Source organism: Pelophylax lessonae (assembly GCF_965119305.1).
Source record: "Pelophylax lessonae genome assembly, chromosome: 3".
In the NCBI taxonomy this organism is placed as follows: domain Eukaryota; kingdom Metazoa; phylum Chordata; class Amphibia; order Anura; family Ranidae; genus Pelophylax; species Pelophylax lessonae.
Genome location: NC_138770.1, coordinates 86826699 through 86844491, shown reverse-complemented (window position 1 = coordinate 86844491; position 17793 = coordinate 86826699). Strand labels below are relative to the sequence as shown.

The window sequence follows — 17793 nt, the reverse complement described above, 5'->3', positions numbered from 1 at the left end:
GCACGCTGGTGCTGTTTGTCTTCTGGGTCTTTCAGCCGGGTCCAGAGGATCAGGTGCGGGGACAGAGCCTTCGGACCACGGCTGGCATGAGGAAGCAAGGTGGTACCGCCACTATTTATCTTCAGGTCAGGTGTGGGTCTGTGGACCATGGCTGAAGAAATAGGTGGAGAGGCACTGCAAAAAATGTCAACTTCCGCCACCGTACACATGGGTAGGGCACAGGGGGTGGAGTCAGGGAGGAGCCAAGATGACGGCAAAATGTAGTTTCGCCTAGGGTGTAAAAAATCCTTGCCCAAGCCCTGTGTACACAGCTCTTCCACACAGCACAACCCAGCCTGGTTTCCCTTTCACCTACATTTCCTTCCTACTCCCACTCTGTGGACAGTGAAAGGACAGGGACCACATTAATGAGTTCATCTCACTGTCACAGCCATTTTTTCTGTTGCACTTAAAGTGGCTCTAAAGGCAAGACATTTTTTGGCTTAATGCATTCCCTGATTGGGGTAAAAAACTATCCTACTAGCCTACAAGCCCACCCTATGACTGTACAGTAAAAACAGAAGCAGCAGACTAATGAGCTCTTTCTCTGTCACTCTAATTTCTCATCCTATCAACATGCTTATTGTCAGCACATGAGCACTACAGCGGTAACTGATTGGCTCCTTGTGCTGCTTCTTCCTCCCTGTAAACTCTGCCGTGCTGGTACTGCAAGATGCTTGCTGATGCAAAGTCAAATTCAGATACTCACACACTGTTCGTATTTCAAAATAATTTTATTTAGCTTTACTGGCAGATATACACTCATTGGCCACTTTAATAGGTACACCTTGCTAGTACCGGGTTGGACCCCCTTTTGCCTTCAGAACTGCCTGAATTCTTCATGGCATAGATTCAACAAGGTGTTGGGAACATTCCTCAGAGATTTTTGGTCCATGTTGACATCATAGTATCACGCAGTTGCTGCAGATTTTTCGGTTGCACACCCATGATATGAATCTCCCGTTCCACCACAAAGGTGCTCTATTGGATTGAGATCTGGTGACTGTGGAGGTCATTGGAGTACAGTGACCCCATTGCCATGATCAAGAAACTACTGGTGAGATGATTTGAGCTTTGTGACATGGTGCATTATCCTGCTGGAAGGAGCCATCAGAAGATGGGTACACTGTAGTCATAAAGGGATGGACATGGTCAGCAACAATACTCAGGTAGGCCGTGGCATTTAAACAATGCTCAGTTGGTACTAGGGGGCCCAAAGTGTGCGAGGAAAATATCCCACACCCATTACACCACCACAAGCCTGAACCGTTGAAACAAGGCAGGATGGATCCATGCTTTCATGTTGTTTATGCCAAATTCTGTCCCTACCATCTAAATAATAAATAAAAGTCGCTCTGAAAAAATGATTAAACATTTAAGTGAAAAAATGTATCAAAAATATATAAATAATCCATAAAGTCCGTGAAGAACCAAATACAATAGATGTGACTGGGGATGTCCGTGTAGATGAAAGGCTTACCTGTAAAAGACGTGCCAATGATAACGTTGATTCCAGAAGTTTGGCAGCAACTGTACACCTTAGATCTCACAATCTCTAACGATCCCCTCGGTGACGATATTGTATGTGGAAAAAAATTATAACGCCATAGCGTAAAACCAAAATAACAGATGGGAAGAAATACTCTATATGAGTGTAGCACCAAAACTACTGTGATAATAAAGAGCTCAAAAAATATAAGTGATAAGCATGAAATTGGTTCCATGCATAGTCCAAGCTCTGCAGGTGGCTTAGTCAAGTAGCCAGTGCATTTAAATATCTCAACTAGTGTCTTTCCTACTATTGTCAATGAAATAACAGGCTCCCTGGCTAGTTAAACAACTGAGCTACTGCTATGGAATTGCTGCCTCCTGCATTGGTATTCATTTTTCTACATGTAGCCTAAGCTTGGAACCTGATGTGTATCTTTTCCTCATATTTGGCCACTGCAGATCGTGGACAGAGTCTTCAGTCCCCCAATCTGAAGCCTATCCTGCCACCAGAACACTGAGTTGCATAAGCTGCATTCCTATCGGTGGAGGTGTCTGGATCTATCCTTCAGTTTGTCATTTTTTCCACTTGGTAAGGAGTACCCTATTGGATTGTTTTGGTGTTGGACGTTTCACTTACCCTTTGCCTTAACACTCGGATTTCATGCTTATCACTTATATTTTTTGAGCTCTTTATTATCACAGTAGTTTTGGTGCTACACTCATATAGAGTATTTCTTCCCATCTGTTATTTTGGTTTTACGCTATGGCGTTATAATTTTTTTCCACATACAATATTGTCACCGAGGGGATCGTTAGAGATTGTGAGATCTAAGGTGTACAGTTGCTGCCGAACTTCTGGAATCAACGTTATCATTGGCACGTCTTTTACTGATATCTGGTAAGCCTTTCATCTACAAGGACATCCCCAGTCACGTCTATTGTATTTGGTTCTTCACGGACTTTATAGACTATTTATATATTTTTGATACATTTTTTCACTTAAATGTTTGATCATTTTTTCAGCGCGACTTTTATTTATTATTGGTTTTTGGGGTGTTAGTCACACTTGAAGTCGCTGCTTCAGATAATTTGGTTGGATTAGTGCAGTTGTCCTTGTCCATTTATCTTACCATCTAAATGTCACAGCTGTAATCGAGACTCATGAGACCAGGCAACGTTTTTCTAATCTATTGTCCAATTTTGGTAAACCAGTGTGACTTGTATCCTCAGTTTCCTGTTCATAGCTGACAGGGGTAGACCCGGTATGGTCTTCTGCTGCTTCAAGGTTCGATGTGTTGCGTATTCAGAGATGGTTTTCTGCATACCTTGGTTGTAACGAGTGGTTATGTGAGTTGCTGTTGTCTTTCTATCACCCTGAACCAGTCTGCCCATTCTCCTCTGACCTCTGACCTCTGTTTGTGTGTGAAAATCCCAGTAGATTAGAATTTGTTTTGAAATTCTCAGACCAGCCTGCCTGCCACCAACAACCATGCCACATTCAAAGTCACCTAAATTCCCTTTCTTCCCCATCCTGATGCTCGGTTTGAACTTCAGCAAATCTAGATGCCTAAATACATTGAGTTGTTGCCATGTCATTGGCTGATTAGCAATTTGTGTTACCAAGCAATTGAACAGGTGTACCTAATAAAGTGGCCAGTGAGTGTAATACAGTATATCTCAAATTAGGTCCATTAATATGTTCATTAATTTTATTTTAGCATAGAGTACATTTCATGTTTGTGTTCCTTTTTGTTTTGGCAGCTGTATAATGCATTTCCATCAATATTACGTTGGTTGCCTGGAACTCACAGGAAAGTCATTAAAAACCAATTAGAAATGCATGCATTTATTAGGGACACCTTTACCATCCAAAGGAAAGAACTGGATGTCAATGACCAGAGGAATCTTGTTGATGCATTCTTGGTGAAACAGCAAGAGGTAAGCTGTCACTTCGGGAAACTGAATAATCCAAAAGAGAACCAATTACTTAAATGTCAGGTAAAACTGTTGTAGCACCCTTGTCTTAATGAAGGGTTGCTATTGAAATTTAGTTTGCTGGGCAGTAACTAGCTTGGCTATACTGTGGTCAATCGAACTTCCTCTCTTTATCTGGGTTTGACTGCGTTTCTCCCTTCCGTCAGTAGGTGGCACTGTTGCCTCAGACACTAGAGTGAGAATAACAGTTAACCACTTTACCACCGGAGGATTTTGCTGTCTTACGTCCAGGCCACTTTTTGCGATTCGGCACTGTGCGACTTTAACTGACAATTGCGCGGTCGTGCGATGCCGTACCCAAACAAAATTTACGTTCTTTTTTTCCCACAAACAGAGCTTTCTTTTGGTGATATTTGATCACCTGTGCGATTTTTACTTTTTGCGATAGAAAACAAAAAAAGAGCGTAAATTTTGAAAAAATAACAATATTTTTCACATTTTTTTATATGAAATTCCCCCCCCCCCCAAAAAAAAATGTAAAAATCTATTTTTTTTTAAATTTTTGGCCAATTTGTTTTCTGCTACCTATGTTTGGTAAAAAAAAAATCCCAATAAGTGTATTTTGATTGGTTTGCGCAAAAGTTATTGCGTTTACTAACTAAGGGTAAGATTTTTGTCATTTTTGGTTTTTTTAACGAGTAATGGCGGCGATCTGCGATTTTTTTTTTGCGAGACTGCAACATTGCGGCAGACAGATCGGACCCTTGACTGACATTTTTGACACTTTTGGGGGTACCAGTGACATTTCTATAGTAATCAGTGCTATAAATATGCACTGTTACTGTAAAAATGACACTGGCAGGGAAGGGGTTAATTTTATTGGAGAGGGAGGGGTTAATGTATGCCTGGTGCTTACTAACGTGTGTGGGGGGAGGTGACTGAGTGACACAGGGACAGATCGCATGTTCAGCTATGCTGAATCCTTCAATCTGTCACTGTTTGTCACTGAGGAGATCCACCCACTCTGTTTACACAAGCGAGCGGATCTCCAAACTCGATTCCCCGACGATCGGGTAAGAGCATCAGCGATTGCCGCTGCTCCTCCCCTGGCCCGACTCCCGCTGTGAATGAATACAGTGGGAGCGCCGCCTACACGGGGAAGGAGTCCAGCGACGTAGTACTACGTCGCTGGACGATAACGAGCCACTGTGCCGCAGTAGAGGCACAGTGAGCGGTTGTAAAGTGGTTAAACAAACTGTTAATGTCCATGACTCTCTCAGCCAATTATAGTGTGGCTGCGGCATGCTGGGAGAGTCTATTTAACTGAGGGGAGGTCCATTAATCGTTCTCTTCCCGCCCGAACCCCCTTCAGGGAGGGTATGTGCTGTTGTGCTGCTGCTGGCTAGGCCTGAAGCCTGGGGCCTAGTCACATGCCTGGGATTCTGCTGAGGAGAGCCAGCGACCCACATGGAAAAGAGCATCCACAGAGATCCAATAACCTGTGTGAGGTACCTGCCTGTTTCTTATGGAGGACAGCTGTCCAGCCAGTACAGACCACAAAAGAGATTGAATCTGGTGGTGAGGAGTTGCCTCCCAGATCAGTCCGAAGCTTTATGGATACTGAATGAATCTCAAGGTCTGTTATCCTGTACCGCTGTCTGACTAACTTTCTTTTGTAATCAGAGTCTGCCTAATTGATTGTTCTCCAAGGGTGTCCTGAGCCCTCTCTCTCCCAGTTTATTCTTGCCCTGTTGAGAAGAAATAAACAATTTTGTTACTTCAGCATAAAAGTGACTGGCGCCCATAGTTTCTTTTACCTGCATCACTGCCCACCATGCCTGACAATCCACACCCACAGGAGGTATGTAGGCGCTCACTGCCCCTGAGGGTCATCACTAGGCCCTAGGAGGTTCCAGGGGTCCGCTACACTGTTTTCATGCAATTTGTTGCTTGACTATCCCTTTAAAACATAACTCCACTTTTGTTGAGAAAAAAAAACATTCCCTCTGGGTGATATATGGACATTACAAGGATTTTAACAAACTTTGTTGCAGATTCCTACCTTTTGTGATTCTGAAGAAATCATTGTTTATTCCTCTGGGCCTCTGTGCTGAGTGGGTCAAATGGGAGTGGTTTCATAATTATCAATCAGCTGTGGCAGCTGCAGAGCACTCATGGGGAAAGCTGCTGGGCCTGCATCTCTTTAGACGTGTTTCTATTGGGAGTATCTTACCAAAAATAACATTTTTGTTGCAGGGGATGCCAGAAATCTGACTTGTATCTTAGGCAAACTTCTGAGAAAATTAGTGAGCCAATCACACAAGCAGGAAATGATGTTTTTGGGGTGTGGTCAGTATACATTCTGTGTACAGGACAGCTCCAGGTAGCCATATTGCATTGCATTTTCAGAACATTACAACAGCTGCAGATTGAACAGGATACAATATATGATTTGTGTCAAAATTGAATACGCTATACTGTTTTTTCTTTATTTGCTGATTTTTTTCCCCACAAAAGTGGAGTTACCCTTTAAGGTTAAAAAAGGTCATTGCAAGGTTGGAAGAAAAGAAATGTAAAGTAGTACTAAATTCTTTAAGTGGATGTAAACACTCACATATATGATACATGATACACAGAGATGAAACAAATCTTCCTACATACTTTTTACATATGTAGCACTGTCCTCCGTAGGGCTTGCTGTATGATGAGTTCTCGGGCCTCCTCTAATTACCTGCACACAGTCACTTAGGATACAGTTCACACATCCCTCCTTACCCCCGATGGCTCGTCACTCAATAAACAGTCCAGGGATATTGGTTTTTAGTGTTTATTTTGGAATTTGGATGGGAGAAGGGATTAGTGGGATACTCCAACTGTAATTATTCACAATGGATAAGGACAACTCTCACTTGGCCTCACCAGGTTGCTTGTAGAAGCAGCTGCACTGCTTGAACCATACTGCCACATGTATGTAAAGGGTTAAGTCTCCTTGCTCTTTTCTTTCCAGCAATAGACTTGGTGAACCTACATTTTCTTCAGGACACTCACTAGTCACTCACTTTACTGACACTCGTCCACTGACTCTTCTAACTTCAGGGGTGGCCCCCCTCAGGTCAGGACCCTTGACACAGATCTGTACTCACTATACTGCAGAATCAGATCCTTCAATGTCCCCCTCTCAGTCAGCTACACAGGACCTCTTGGTTCAGTTCCTCTCTAATTCTCTCTAGGCCCTGAGGTCGACCACCTGAGAATACATGGCTTCTCTGCAGAGGAGGAGGCAGCCACTCCCTCCCTCCAGGACTCCATTCTCCAGACAAAAGACCCCGAGCACATGTGCTCCTGGCATTTATACAGTATCCCAGCATGCACAAGGCACTTTCCTCTGCCAAATCACCAGGGCTGTATCAAACACCTGTGCACTCATTTGTCAGGTTTCCTCTCACTGTCCAATATGTCTCCCTATTGGACCAGTGTGAAACATTCTGCAGACAGACTGAGTTGCACCCGAGCACAATGAGCAGACCTCACTAACAGATCCTGCTCTCTGGTAGGCAGAGAACAATATAGATTTACCTGCAATCCCTCTGGTAAGCAGACAGGATTCAAAGCTATACTTTCTCTCTCTAGCACCTACCTAGGAGGGTGCTACACATGTATATCTGCTGTCTTCAGCGTTCTACATTCTTTAGAAAGTGCACATCATGTTAGAAATGTTCTTCCTGTTTCAGCAGTGGGAGGGGGAGTCTGGGCATACACTGTGTGTGAGCTGATTGGAGGAAAGGCACACACCCCTTCCCCTCCACATAGGCAGGGGAATGAAGAAACTTGCAGAGATGTGTTGTGGATAGACAAGCTGTCTGCTTATCTGTCTCTAAGTTTCCTCCCCAAAACAAATTTTCAGCTGTTTTTATCTCCGGAGAGGTTATCAGAAGTCATCATGCTGATAACAGAGGAACTGAGCAGCAGAAAGACACGGGACTCAGGGCCAGTTCATACCACATTCAGTCCAGTGCATTTTTTTTCTGCATCAAAAACGCATGTAAAGTAGGTTATATGGTTTCCAATGGCATAGTTCACACCAATGCTTGAAGTTCCAGTCCATTACAGTTCCAAAAAAAAAAAAAAAAGTAGAACATTCTGCATTTTTCCTGCACTGGACTTTACTGGAATGCTGTAAAATGCATCAAAAATGCATTGGCACACCGGAACGCACCTAAATGCAACAAAAACGCACTGGAACACACATGGCCTTATTTAGGGTCAAGAAAAAAAGAGGGGGGGGAATGCACTGGACTGCATCAAAAACGCATAACAAATGCACTGGAATGCTTAAAAAATGTGTCAAAAACACGCATGCGGAAAAGCATCTGGAACACATCCAAAATGCATTTCTATGATGTTAACTGGCCCTTAGTGCTTTGGAGAGAGATAGGTAAACACTACAAATATATGAATCAGGTTTACATCCACTTTAACATTTTTTTTTTTTTACCTTAATGTATTCTCTGTATGAAGGTGAAAACAAAATGCCTCACTGCCCATTCTACCTCCTCCCCCCCATCCCTAAATACTTGTAAAATATAATCAGTGCAGCGGGAAAAAAAAAACGGTCAGTAAAATCAACAATATAAAAAGTCCATAAAAACAATAAAACATGGAGATTTCAGCCATTGGGGGAAAGGTGCCTGATGATGGACATAACAGTGCTAAGGGTGAGTGCAGCCAGGGCTGGTACAAGGGTGGGGCCAAGCGGGCACCTGCCCCGGGTGCTGTGTTGAGGGGGGCAGACTCCTGGTGCCGCTCCTCCATGACAGGAGTGCAGCCTATCCACCACAGACAACACAAGCCTCTCCCACCGTCATTCCACCAAAAAGGTCACAAAGCACTTTCCCACACCATGGGGTACAGTCCTCTAACGAACAGATCATGATGTAGGTAGCACTCACTGTACAGGGCGTATGTATCTAAAGGAGAATAGAAGAATCTAGTGCTCTCCGTTTAAACACCTTTATTTAAAAAGGATTAAAAATAACTTACAAGTAAGGCACTTCAACGAAGTGCATGTATAATGGCGTTTCTGTGTACAAGCAATCAAACCATGAAGATGGCCATGGGTAAAGTCATATATAGCTCCTCCCCCATAAGCGTTACGTCCGTAGGTGGGACTTCATCAGCAGGATCAGTGCCACATATCCAACCCGCTTTTAAATAACAAGTGCCATAGCAACCAGACACTAAATCATCAGTCTCCATGTATGGTCGGCGCAGCCGCAGATCACATCCAGCAGAAAACATTCAAGCTACAAGAGAAACAACGTGTCTGCATCTCATAAGAAACTGTTTATTACATGTAAAAATCCTCATCATTTCATAAACCTGATGCAGAGTGCCAGTATTGAACTGTACTACTGGAGACCTGTTCTATCATATGAACATCCTTCTGCCATCTAAATGTATCAATCTATATGGCAACATAAAGGGGAACTCCACCCTCCAAGGACCAATATCCAAATTGAAATCATCATTATATACTAAATTTAAATAAAATAATTAATGAAAATCTATGCTACATTACACCACAGCCATCTTTTTTACAGAAATTATACATATCTCAGAAAAATATATATTTGTGACTGCCACCAGCTCCAGAGTCACTCCCCTCACTTCCTAGTTTCGCAGGGGAAGCTGAGGGCAGCTAAGCCATAGGCTTATCAATGTGCATCTTTTTTATTTTTTTCAATTATCAGAATGGAAGCAGATACTAGAGCAAACTGTGTCTAGTGCCTTGGGTAGGCTGTTGGGTAAATGCAGGTTGTGGCTCCTTCTATAATCAAGGGAGAAAAGTTTGCTTGGCCTGGTCTGTTTAGGGTTTCACAGGTTGGGAGTGTTATTGCTTCACCATTCCTCTAAAAGACATTTTGAGAGTTTAGGGAGGGGGAATTAAAATAACCAGCCTAAATATTGATCAGAGCCCAGTCAATACCAGGGAAGATGTGCCCAGAAGGTGACTGGGAAGCACATAAATAGTCTGAAACTGTGTAGAGAATGTCTTTGCCCTGGAAGAAGTGTCTTAAGCCTCAGGGGGCTATTGCCCCTTAGGGTGGCCTATGGACTGTGTTGCCATTCTGTGATGTCTCAGCGATGGCAGAGCTTGGACCTTGAAGTAATCTTGGACTGACTGCAAGATGGTCTGGAACAGTGTTTCTCAACATTTTTTTTTCAGTCAAGGCCCCCTTTGAAAGCATATTGAGTCTCAAGGCACCCCAGTCTAAAGCTAGGTTCAAACGAATGCAGGTGTTTGCGGATGTGGGAAATCGCAGCTGTTCCCGCACCTGCAACTAAAATGTGCTGCTCTTTACAGACGCGTGGGGCTGCCATTTATTCTTAATGGCACCCCCATGCATCTAAAAACTTAGTACATTTGCAGATGTGGGAACCGCTGGGAAAAGGTGCAGAAGCATTTCCTGGATGCTGTGGTTTAAAAATGGTGCAGGAACTGTTTTCCTCCATGAAACACAGGCACAGAAGCCCATTCAATTGAATGAGCTGTTGTGCCAGAGCGAACGAGGTTCGCAGAGCCACAGTAGTGTGAACCTAGCCTAAGAGCTCATTCATGAGGTTGGGGGATGGTAAAGCAATGCGACTGAGCCACATTTTTTCCACCCAGTATACATACTGTATATTTATACATTGTATCTCCAAATGCAGCCTCCTCGTGGTGTCTTTTCTCTTCACTCCTCACACAGCTGCACTAGCCTCCTTATCTACACCCACAGGAGAAGGGAAAGCATCCCATCCAACAAACCATGAGCGCGCATCCCAGAAAGCTGTGTGGGCGCCCAACTGGCCCTTAGCAACTGATGTTGATGTCATCAGTTGGCAGGATGCGGGTGGGCAGCCCCCACTGCTTTCTGAGTGGCTGTGGCACTGCTGAAATTGAAAAAAAGTCTTCACTGTTGGCAAGAAGAATATTTTACTGGATGCCTGCTTAGTTTGGGAGGTTTTTGGTCATTTTGCCACGGGACCCCTGGGGACCCTTTCCGAAGCCCAGTGTGCTGCAGCACCCTGGTCGAGAAGCGCTGGTCTAGAGAAGAATTGTCTCACTCACTAGAATGTGCTTGGAGGAAGCTGAAAGATGGCAGCTGTCTTGGGGACTTGTGAGTAATGACCCTGAATTGATTCTTGGTGACTGAGTACTTTTGGCATACACAGGTAAGTGCCAGAGGCAGCTTGGACTGAGTCACCTCTCATAGGGTCTCAGTTACTGACCATTCCCCCCCCCCCCCCAAGCAGTGCCCTGGACTATGATCTTAGAGAAGAGTGCCTTCCTGTACTTTGCAGGGTTCTTGAGATTATACTGGGTACCAATAGCTGTGCAGTGGTGCAGGATAACCAGATGCCAAAAAGACTTGCCTCATGGTCTTATACTGTGAGGCCTTATACTGTCCATTATTCACAGTTGCCTACGGAGAAGACTGTCCTCCAGCTGTTATGTGCTAGACAATTTGGAGTATCCCATGCCCCCTAACCTCTCTCCTGCTACAAGTTTTATTAGCAATATTTTGCAAAAAGACAACCCCAAGACTGTTTTTTGGAGCCAGAGTGAATAGAGTTTCTTGGGTGGATGGTTGTCTCTGTACTTTTTGGGGGAGAAGCAGTTAAAATCAGCAGCCAACGGGGGCTAGTGCTTCATGTGTTTTAAAAACTGAATAGGAAAAGAGTGAGGTCTCAGACCACTCAGGTAGAGTTGAAAAATCCATTGGGAGGTTATAATGTGTAATGTGTAGGTAATTCAGCTATATATAGTATATAAGTGTTTGCGTAATGTTTGGCCCAAAGGTCTGGAGTAGAAAAGACCCATTTTTGGAACAACGGCTAATAAGAATAGGTGGTCCCATTCAAGTTCAAAAACCTTGTCTTGCAGGAGAAGCCCAATGAAAAATTATTTTTTACCAATGAAAACCTTACAATGCTTGTAACCGATCTCTTTTCTGCTGGAATGGAGACCACCTCGACCACACTTCGCTGGGGAATTCTGCTGATGATAACTTACCCAGACATCCAAAGTAAGAGAAATATTGCTTATGTATAGTCTATTGGAAATGCCTTACAGCTGTGTTGTTAGCATAGTATATATCTGAAAACTCTTTTTATTTATCATTCATTATTTTTTATGTCTTAGCCATAGTTTTATGATGATGTTTCATATATTGATATGTAACCACTCGAGTGAACAGCCTTTTTTGTATGACAGATAGTGCAGACAATATCCTTTCTGAAAGTGAGAAAATTATTTAAGAAAAAACAATTAGAGTAAGGCATCTCAGCCAGGGATCTGTGGAACCCTAGGGTTCCTCCAGAGGTTGCTGGGGCTTGAGCAACGAGCAATTTCTGTCTTTCACAAATGTTCCCTCTGACACCATTGATCTTTTTAGCTGTCTGTAATGGGGTAGGTCTTCCCAATGACCACAGGTGTAAGGAGCATTCTTTCCAGAGACCCTCACACTAATTTATCATGAGTTGTAGATAAAGTCACTTTAAACAGGGGTTCCTTGAGACTGGAAAGTTATTCCTAGTAGGGGTTCCTTGAGACTGGAAAGTTATTTCAAGAGTTCCTCTGTGTTAAAAAGGTTGAGAAAGGCTCATTTAGAGAGTGCATTGTTTTGGAAAAAATGTGGTTAGTCAGCTTTTCACAGGAAAAGTATCAACGATATATTCAGTAATAATCAGTCAATGAACAAATAAATGAATAATTCATGTTTTTATTTTTTATATGTACTACTTTTTTCCAGCAGTTGCTTTGCCTTTTCCTGCTAGACACAACCATCATGTGGCTAGTGCTAGGCTTTCCTAATGGATGAACCTTGTAGTAAATTATTGTTATATTTATAATAAAAAAATGTACATAAACAATTAAAAATGTGTATAAATTATTTTTTTTAATTATACATCTGTATCAGTAAGGTTTAAATAAGAATTTATTGGAAATTAAAATTTTACTTGCGACTTTAGCTTTAATTTTTGTATTGGAACCAGGGAAAGTCCAAAAAGAAATTGAGAAAGTGATTGGATCATCTCCGCCTCAGGCAAGTCACCGTAAGGACATGCCATACACAGATGCTGTTATTCACGAAATTCAAAGATTCGGGAATATCGTTCCAACCAATGTCCCACATGCTACTACTCAAGATGTCCACTTCCGAGGGTACTTTCTTCCAAAGGTAAGCAGCAAGTTAGCACTGTGCTCTGTTATTTAATTATTGACACAGTAAAATTAATTGGTTACCATTATTTTTACAAGTAGCACATTCAAACAAGTTTTCTGTCCTCAGATATAATTATTTTTTTTAAACTTCTTTTTCCCAACTTTTGACGTCCCGTAGTACCACTGCACAGCTTCATGGGGAATAAAAGCAGCAATATTAAGGCAAAAGCCAGAAAGAATTCTAGTAACTAAGTCATGATACTGTGATTACAACTGATTATTATTACATAGTATTTATATAGCGCTGACAGTTTACGCAGCGCTTTACAACTTGAGGGTAGACAGTACAAATACAATACACTTTAATACAGTATGAATCAGAGGGCCCTGCTCATTAGAGCTTACAATCTAAGAGGGAGGGTCAAGAGATACAAGAGATAATAACTGTGGGGGATGGGCTGATGAAGAGAAAATAAAAGTACAGTTGTTAGGTGGATGCCAGATAGGTTTCTCTGAAGAGATGTGTTTTCAGGGATCGTCTGAAAGTAGAAAAAGTAGGAGATAGTCGGACAGATGGGGGTAGAGCATTCCAGAGGATGGGAGAAGCTCGGGAGAAGTCCTGGAGGCAAGCATGGGAAGAGGTTATAAGGGAGCTAGAGAGCAAGAGGTCCTGGGAAGAACGAAGAGAACTAGTTGGTCGGTATTTTGAGACCAGATTAGTGATGTAGCTGGGCGCCAAGTTATGGATGGCTTGTACGTTATGGTTAGTAACTTGAATTTAATTTGTTGGTTGAGTGGCAGCCAATGGAGGGATTGGCAAAGAGGGGTATCAGACACAGAGTGGTTTGCAAGGTGGATGAGCCTGGCAGTAGTGTTCATGATGGACTGAAGGGGGGATAATCTTTTTATTTTTAAAGGTAAGCCAATGAGAAGGGAGTTGCAGTAATCGAGACGAGAGATGGCCAGGGAATGGATAAGAAGCTTTGTGGCATCATTGGTTAGGAAGGGTATCTTGGAGATGTTGCGGAGGTTGAAGCAGCAAGCTTTGGACAGTGACTGGATGTGTGGCTGAAAGGATAGTTCAGAGTCCAGGATTATACCTAGGACCTTGGCATGGGTGGACGGGTTGATAGTTGTGCTGTTGATGTAGACAAAGAAATCAGGGGAGGAGGACCGTGGGGGAGGAAATATCATGAGCTCGGTTTTGGATAGGTTGAGTTTGAGGAAGTGATGTGACATCCAGGCTGATATGTCTGTTAGTAAGCTGCTGATTAAAATTTATATGATCCCAAACAACTCATTTTATTTATTTTATCTGCTACTGTCAATATACCATTGGAAGTGTTTTGTTATATCTGTTTGCTGATAAAATAAAAATTACTTGTTGGTGTGATACGATTGTGATATGGCTGTATCAGAGAGAGTGAATAGTTAAAAGTAATTAATCTTCACCAAATAATGGATGACATCCATGTAAACAAGGGTTGTTTTCTGACAGTGAGAACCAGCTGTTGGTGAGAACCAGCTGTTATCAAATTATTTCATGGGAATCAAGGCCGCTTCAGGTTGAGAACCTGTTGTTTTCATAGATATGACTTGTGGGAATGAGATGAGCAGTCTTGTGGGAATTAAATGAACAGTCATTAAAAACAAGTTATTGTGCATGTCCGCATGAGTCGTCCATGCGCTGGATCTATGGACTGCTCATATCCATGCATCCTGCTTACACAGCAAATATTTATCACGTATATATGGCAAGAATGACTTGACAGAATTATGGTATAAACAAAGGGGATTCTCTGGGGAAAATCTGGACTTTTCTGAAGACGCAAGACGTGCCTTGAGTCGATTTCCCGGTGTTCCCCTTGCTGATTGCTGGAGTCCCCCAATCGTAGAGGCAACAGGTGATGCTACAATATCCAGTGATGTATTGATGCTAATTCTTTGCTTTATCTATTGATTCTGTAACTAATCATTGCATGTTAGAACTATCTTTATAATAAATTGAATCAATTGTTGTGCCATTTATACACTTGTGCCTATCTTGTATGGTAGCGAGTGTAGTAGTAGTAGTGGATAAAAACACTGTTTTATTAGGCAAAACAGTTGGTAAACTCAGAAATCTAATAGCTTCCAATGCCCTCAGCCTGTACTGTGCTCTTTGGCCCCCAAAGCTCATTGGCTTTGTGCACAGTTTCTATTTGGACGTTAATGTCATGATGTGACACTTTAGTTTGTTACAAATTGGGCTGGATTTACTAAAGGTAAATAGGTTGTTCACTTTGCAAGGGAATTTCCCCCAGAACTTAGTGAATGGGATGAAGCTTTGCTGACTTACATCATCCAACCATGTTTTTTATTTTTTTCCTTGCATGTGATTGGGTATTCTTTGGTTTTCATTTAAAGTTTACTACACCTTCAAAAATCTCCAAAAAATACCCTAATTTAGCCTTCCATACTTGCATGTCACCTAACTTCCATAGGAATCGAAACTGCTAATTTGGCTCATCCCTACTAATAAGGCAATCAATAAAAAACACATCATCACAATCATTTTGCAATTTTTTCAAAACATATTTTACTGTGATGTTAATAAAATGTTGATCTTTTTGAGGGCACACAAGTGATTCCATTGCTAACGTCTGTAATGTTGGATGAGGCCCACTTTGAAAAACCAGAGGAGTTTCATCCCGAACATTTTCTGGATGCTAGAGGAAATTTTGTGAAGAAAGAAGTCTTCGTTCCATTTTCAGCTGGTGAGTTAAATGTCACGTGTGCGATCCCATGGTATAATCCCAGGTCACGGGTTAGTCATTTATGATAATGCTTAAAACTGTTTTTGCTGTTTTTTGTCTTCATCTTGGAGATATCTTCTTATCTCCTGTTCGGTTTGATATTAATAAAATATACAGGAACAAGGAGAAATCTCCCACATGTTGAAAGAAGCAGCACTATTTTGCTATATTGCTGTGTCCACAGCTATGTACTGTACATGCTTTACTCTGTGTTTATTTGGTTCTCCATGCCAAGCAGGATTGTACGAGATGGAGCGATGGTAGGCTAACTTTGAGTACATTCTGCCTAGTGTTTTTTTCCCCATTTGTTCTCTATTATGGAACTGCTAAATATAAAATCAACAATTTTTCAGTTTTTTTGTCCTATTTATTACTAGTGTAGCACCCTCCTACATAGGCAGTAAGTTTAGTATGGGCCTTCTGCTGTAACAACAAAAGTCAGGATTGTTTAGTTTAGTCTGCTCAGGACTCTTCTCTGGGAGTTTGATTACCTCCCCCTGACTCTAGGAGAAGCTTCTGGAGATTAGGATGGGAGGATTCAAAAACCTGGCCTGAGTATTTAGTAGATGAGAATGGGGGTGATGGCGCTGCTTATGTTATAAAGTGTAATTAGGTAGAAATACCTATGTAAACATATATCATCGGATGAATTGTATATAGAAAAGACTATGGAAAATAGCCTCAAGGTGGCGAAGTGCAATGTGCAAAGATGTGCTGAGATAAATAAATATGTGTATATATACAATATGCAATAGTGATGAAAATAAATAATCAACAAAGTGAATATATAAACAACATTAAATAGATCAATCAATGAATAATATAAAATGACTCAAAAATTGCGATGATAAAAATTAGTAAAATAGGTATAGAATCCTAATTTCTAATAACCTGATAACATATCTATTATATTTCCTAGGTAAAAGAAGCTGTGTTGGTGAGACATTGGCCAAAATGGAATTGTTTATGTTCTTTGTAAGTCTTCTACAAAACTTCACTTTCCAGGCTCCTCCAGGAATTAAATTGGACCTTAAAACAGCAGTTGGTTTCACACGGGGTCCTGTGAGTCATAAAATATGTGCTTTGTCCCGTGTGTAATACTGAATCATGACAATGTGGAAATGACTTTGCATTTATTTAGATGACAATATGAATGTATTCTAAACATGTTCTGTGTTGTGTTGCAAACCTCACCTTGCTACTTTAAAACATCTGACTATTTTGTGTGCAGTTAATAAATGTATAATTCTACAAATTTTCTTCATAAATGCTTAATTTTTGGCAGATATTAGTGCATACTTGCCAACTGTCCCAGATCTACCGGGACAGTTACGCTTTCTGGTCTGATGTCCCATGATGCCTCTGTTCCGAGACTTGTCCCGGAATAAGGGCACTGAAGGTGCAGTTTCCCTATAGTAGCACCTACCCAGAATGCTACAGTAGAAAATAGATTACATTATACTCCCACCGTACCACCCCTAAATAAGTTACTTAGTTATGGACAGTGTGGTAGAAGTATAATGTAATTTATTCTGCCCTTCCCACTCCCCCCCACAAGCTGACTCCACTTCTGCCCCATCTCTATCCTCAATCTGCAGTATCGGTCAGAGACTTTATCTACTACCTCTCACATGCTCACATGTCCCTGGCTCCACCTCTCACAATAGCCTCTCTGAGATTTTCTGGCTGCCAGGAGGGAGGTCTCAGGGGCAACATAGGGTGGGGGAGTCCGCAGAAGTAGCTATTGCAGGTAGATTGCGCTGTCACAGTACCAAGTTTGCGAGGCAGAGCACACAGGATGGGGCACTCCAGTTAATGCTTGGGACAGGGGTGTGGCCATTTCCTCCTGTCGTAACACAGGGGGCTGCTTCATTTTGGCTCATTTAGCAGCTGAAGTATTGAAAAGAGGAGGAGCAGAGATAGTAACACAGGAAGCCTTCTATCTGCAGCCATGTGGGTAAGTGACTGAAGTATGACCCTGCTAACTGACTAACCTGCCCTGACATACTGCTGACTGACTACTCTGCTCTTACGTACCCGTCACTGACTGCCCTGACATACCATTTACTTACTGCCGTGACAAACTGCTCACTGACTGCCCGGTCCTGATATACTGCTCAGTGATTGCCCTGACATACTGCTTACTGACTACCCTGCCCTGACATAGTGCTCACTGACTGCCCTGATATACCGCTCACTGACTCCCCTGCCCTTATATAATGCTCCCTGATGGCCATGCCCTGACATACTGCTCACTGACTTCCCTATCCTGACATACCGCTCACTGACTGCCCTGCCCTGATATCCTGCTTACTGAGCACTCTG

At 42.2% G+C, this 17793-nt stretch overlaps 1 protein-coding gene across 1 annotated transcript in view; it reads left to right on the top strand.

The window, feature by feature from the left end:
- Positions 1-16566, top strand: part of LOC309550373 (cytochrome P450 2K1-like) — a gene marked incomplete at its 3' end in the record, with an annotated part of 115940 nt that extends 99374 nt beyond the window's left edge. Inside the window, exons 15-19 of the mRNA XM_082250768.1 lie at positions 3292-3468; positions 11393-11534; positions 12505-12689; positions 15288-15429; positions 16388-16566. Of these exons, the coding sequence (XP_082106894.1) occupies positions 3292-3468; positions 11393-11534; positions 12505-12689; positions 15288-15429; positions 16388-16566 (825 nt within the window). The remainder of the gene's footprint in view (positions 1-3291; positions 3469-11392; positions 11535-12504; positions 12690-15287; positions 15430-16387) is intronic.
- Positions 16567-17793: the final 1227 nt, after the last annotated feature.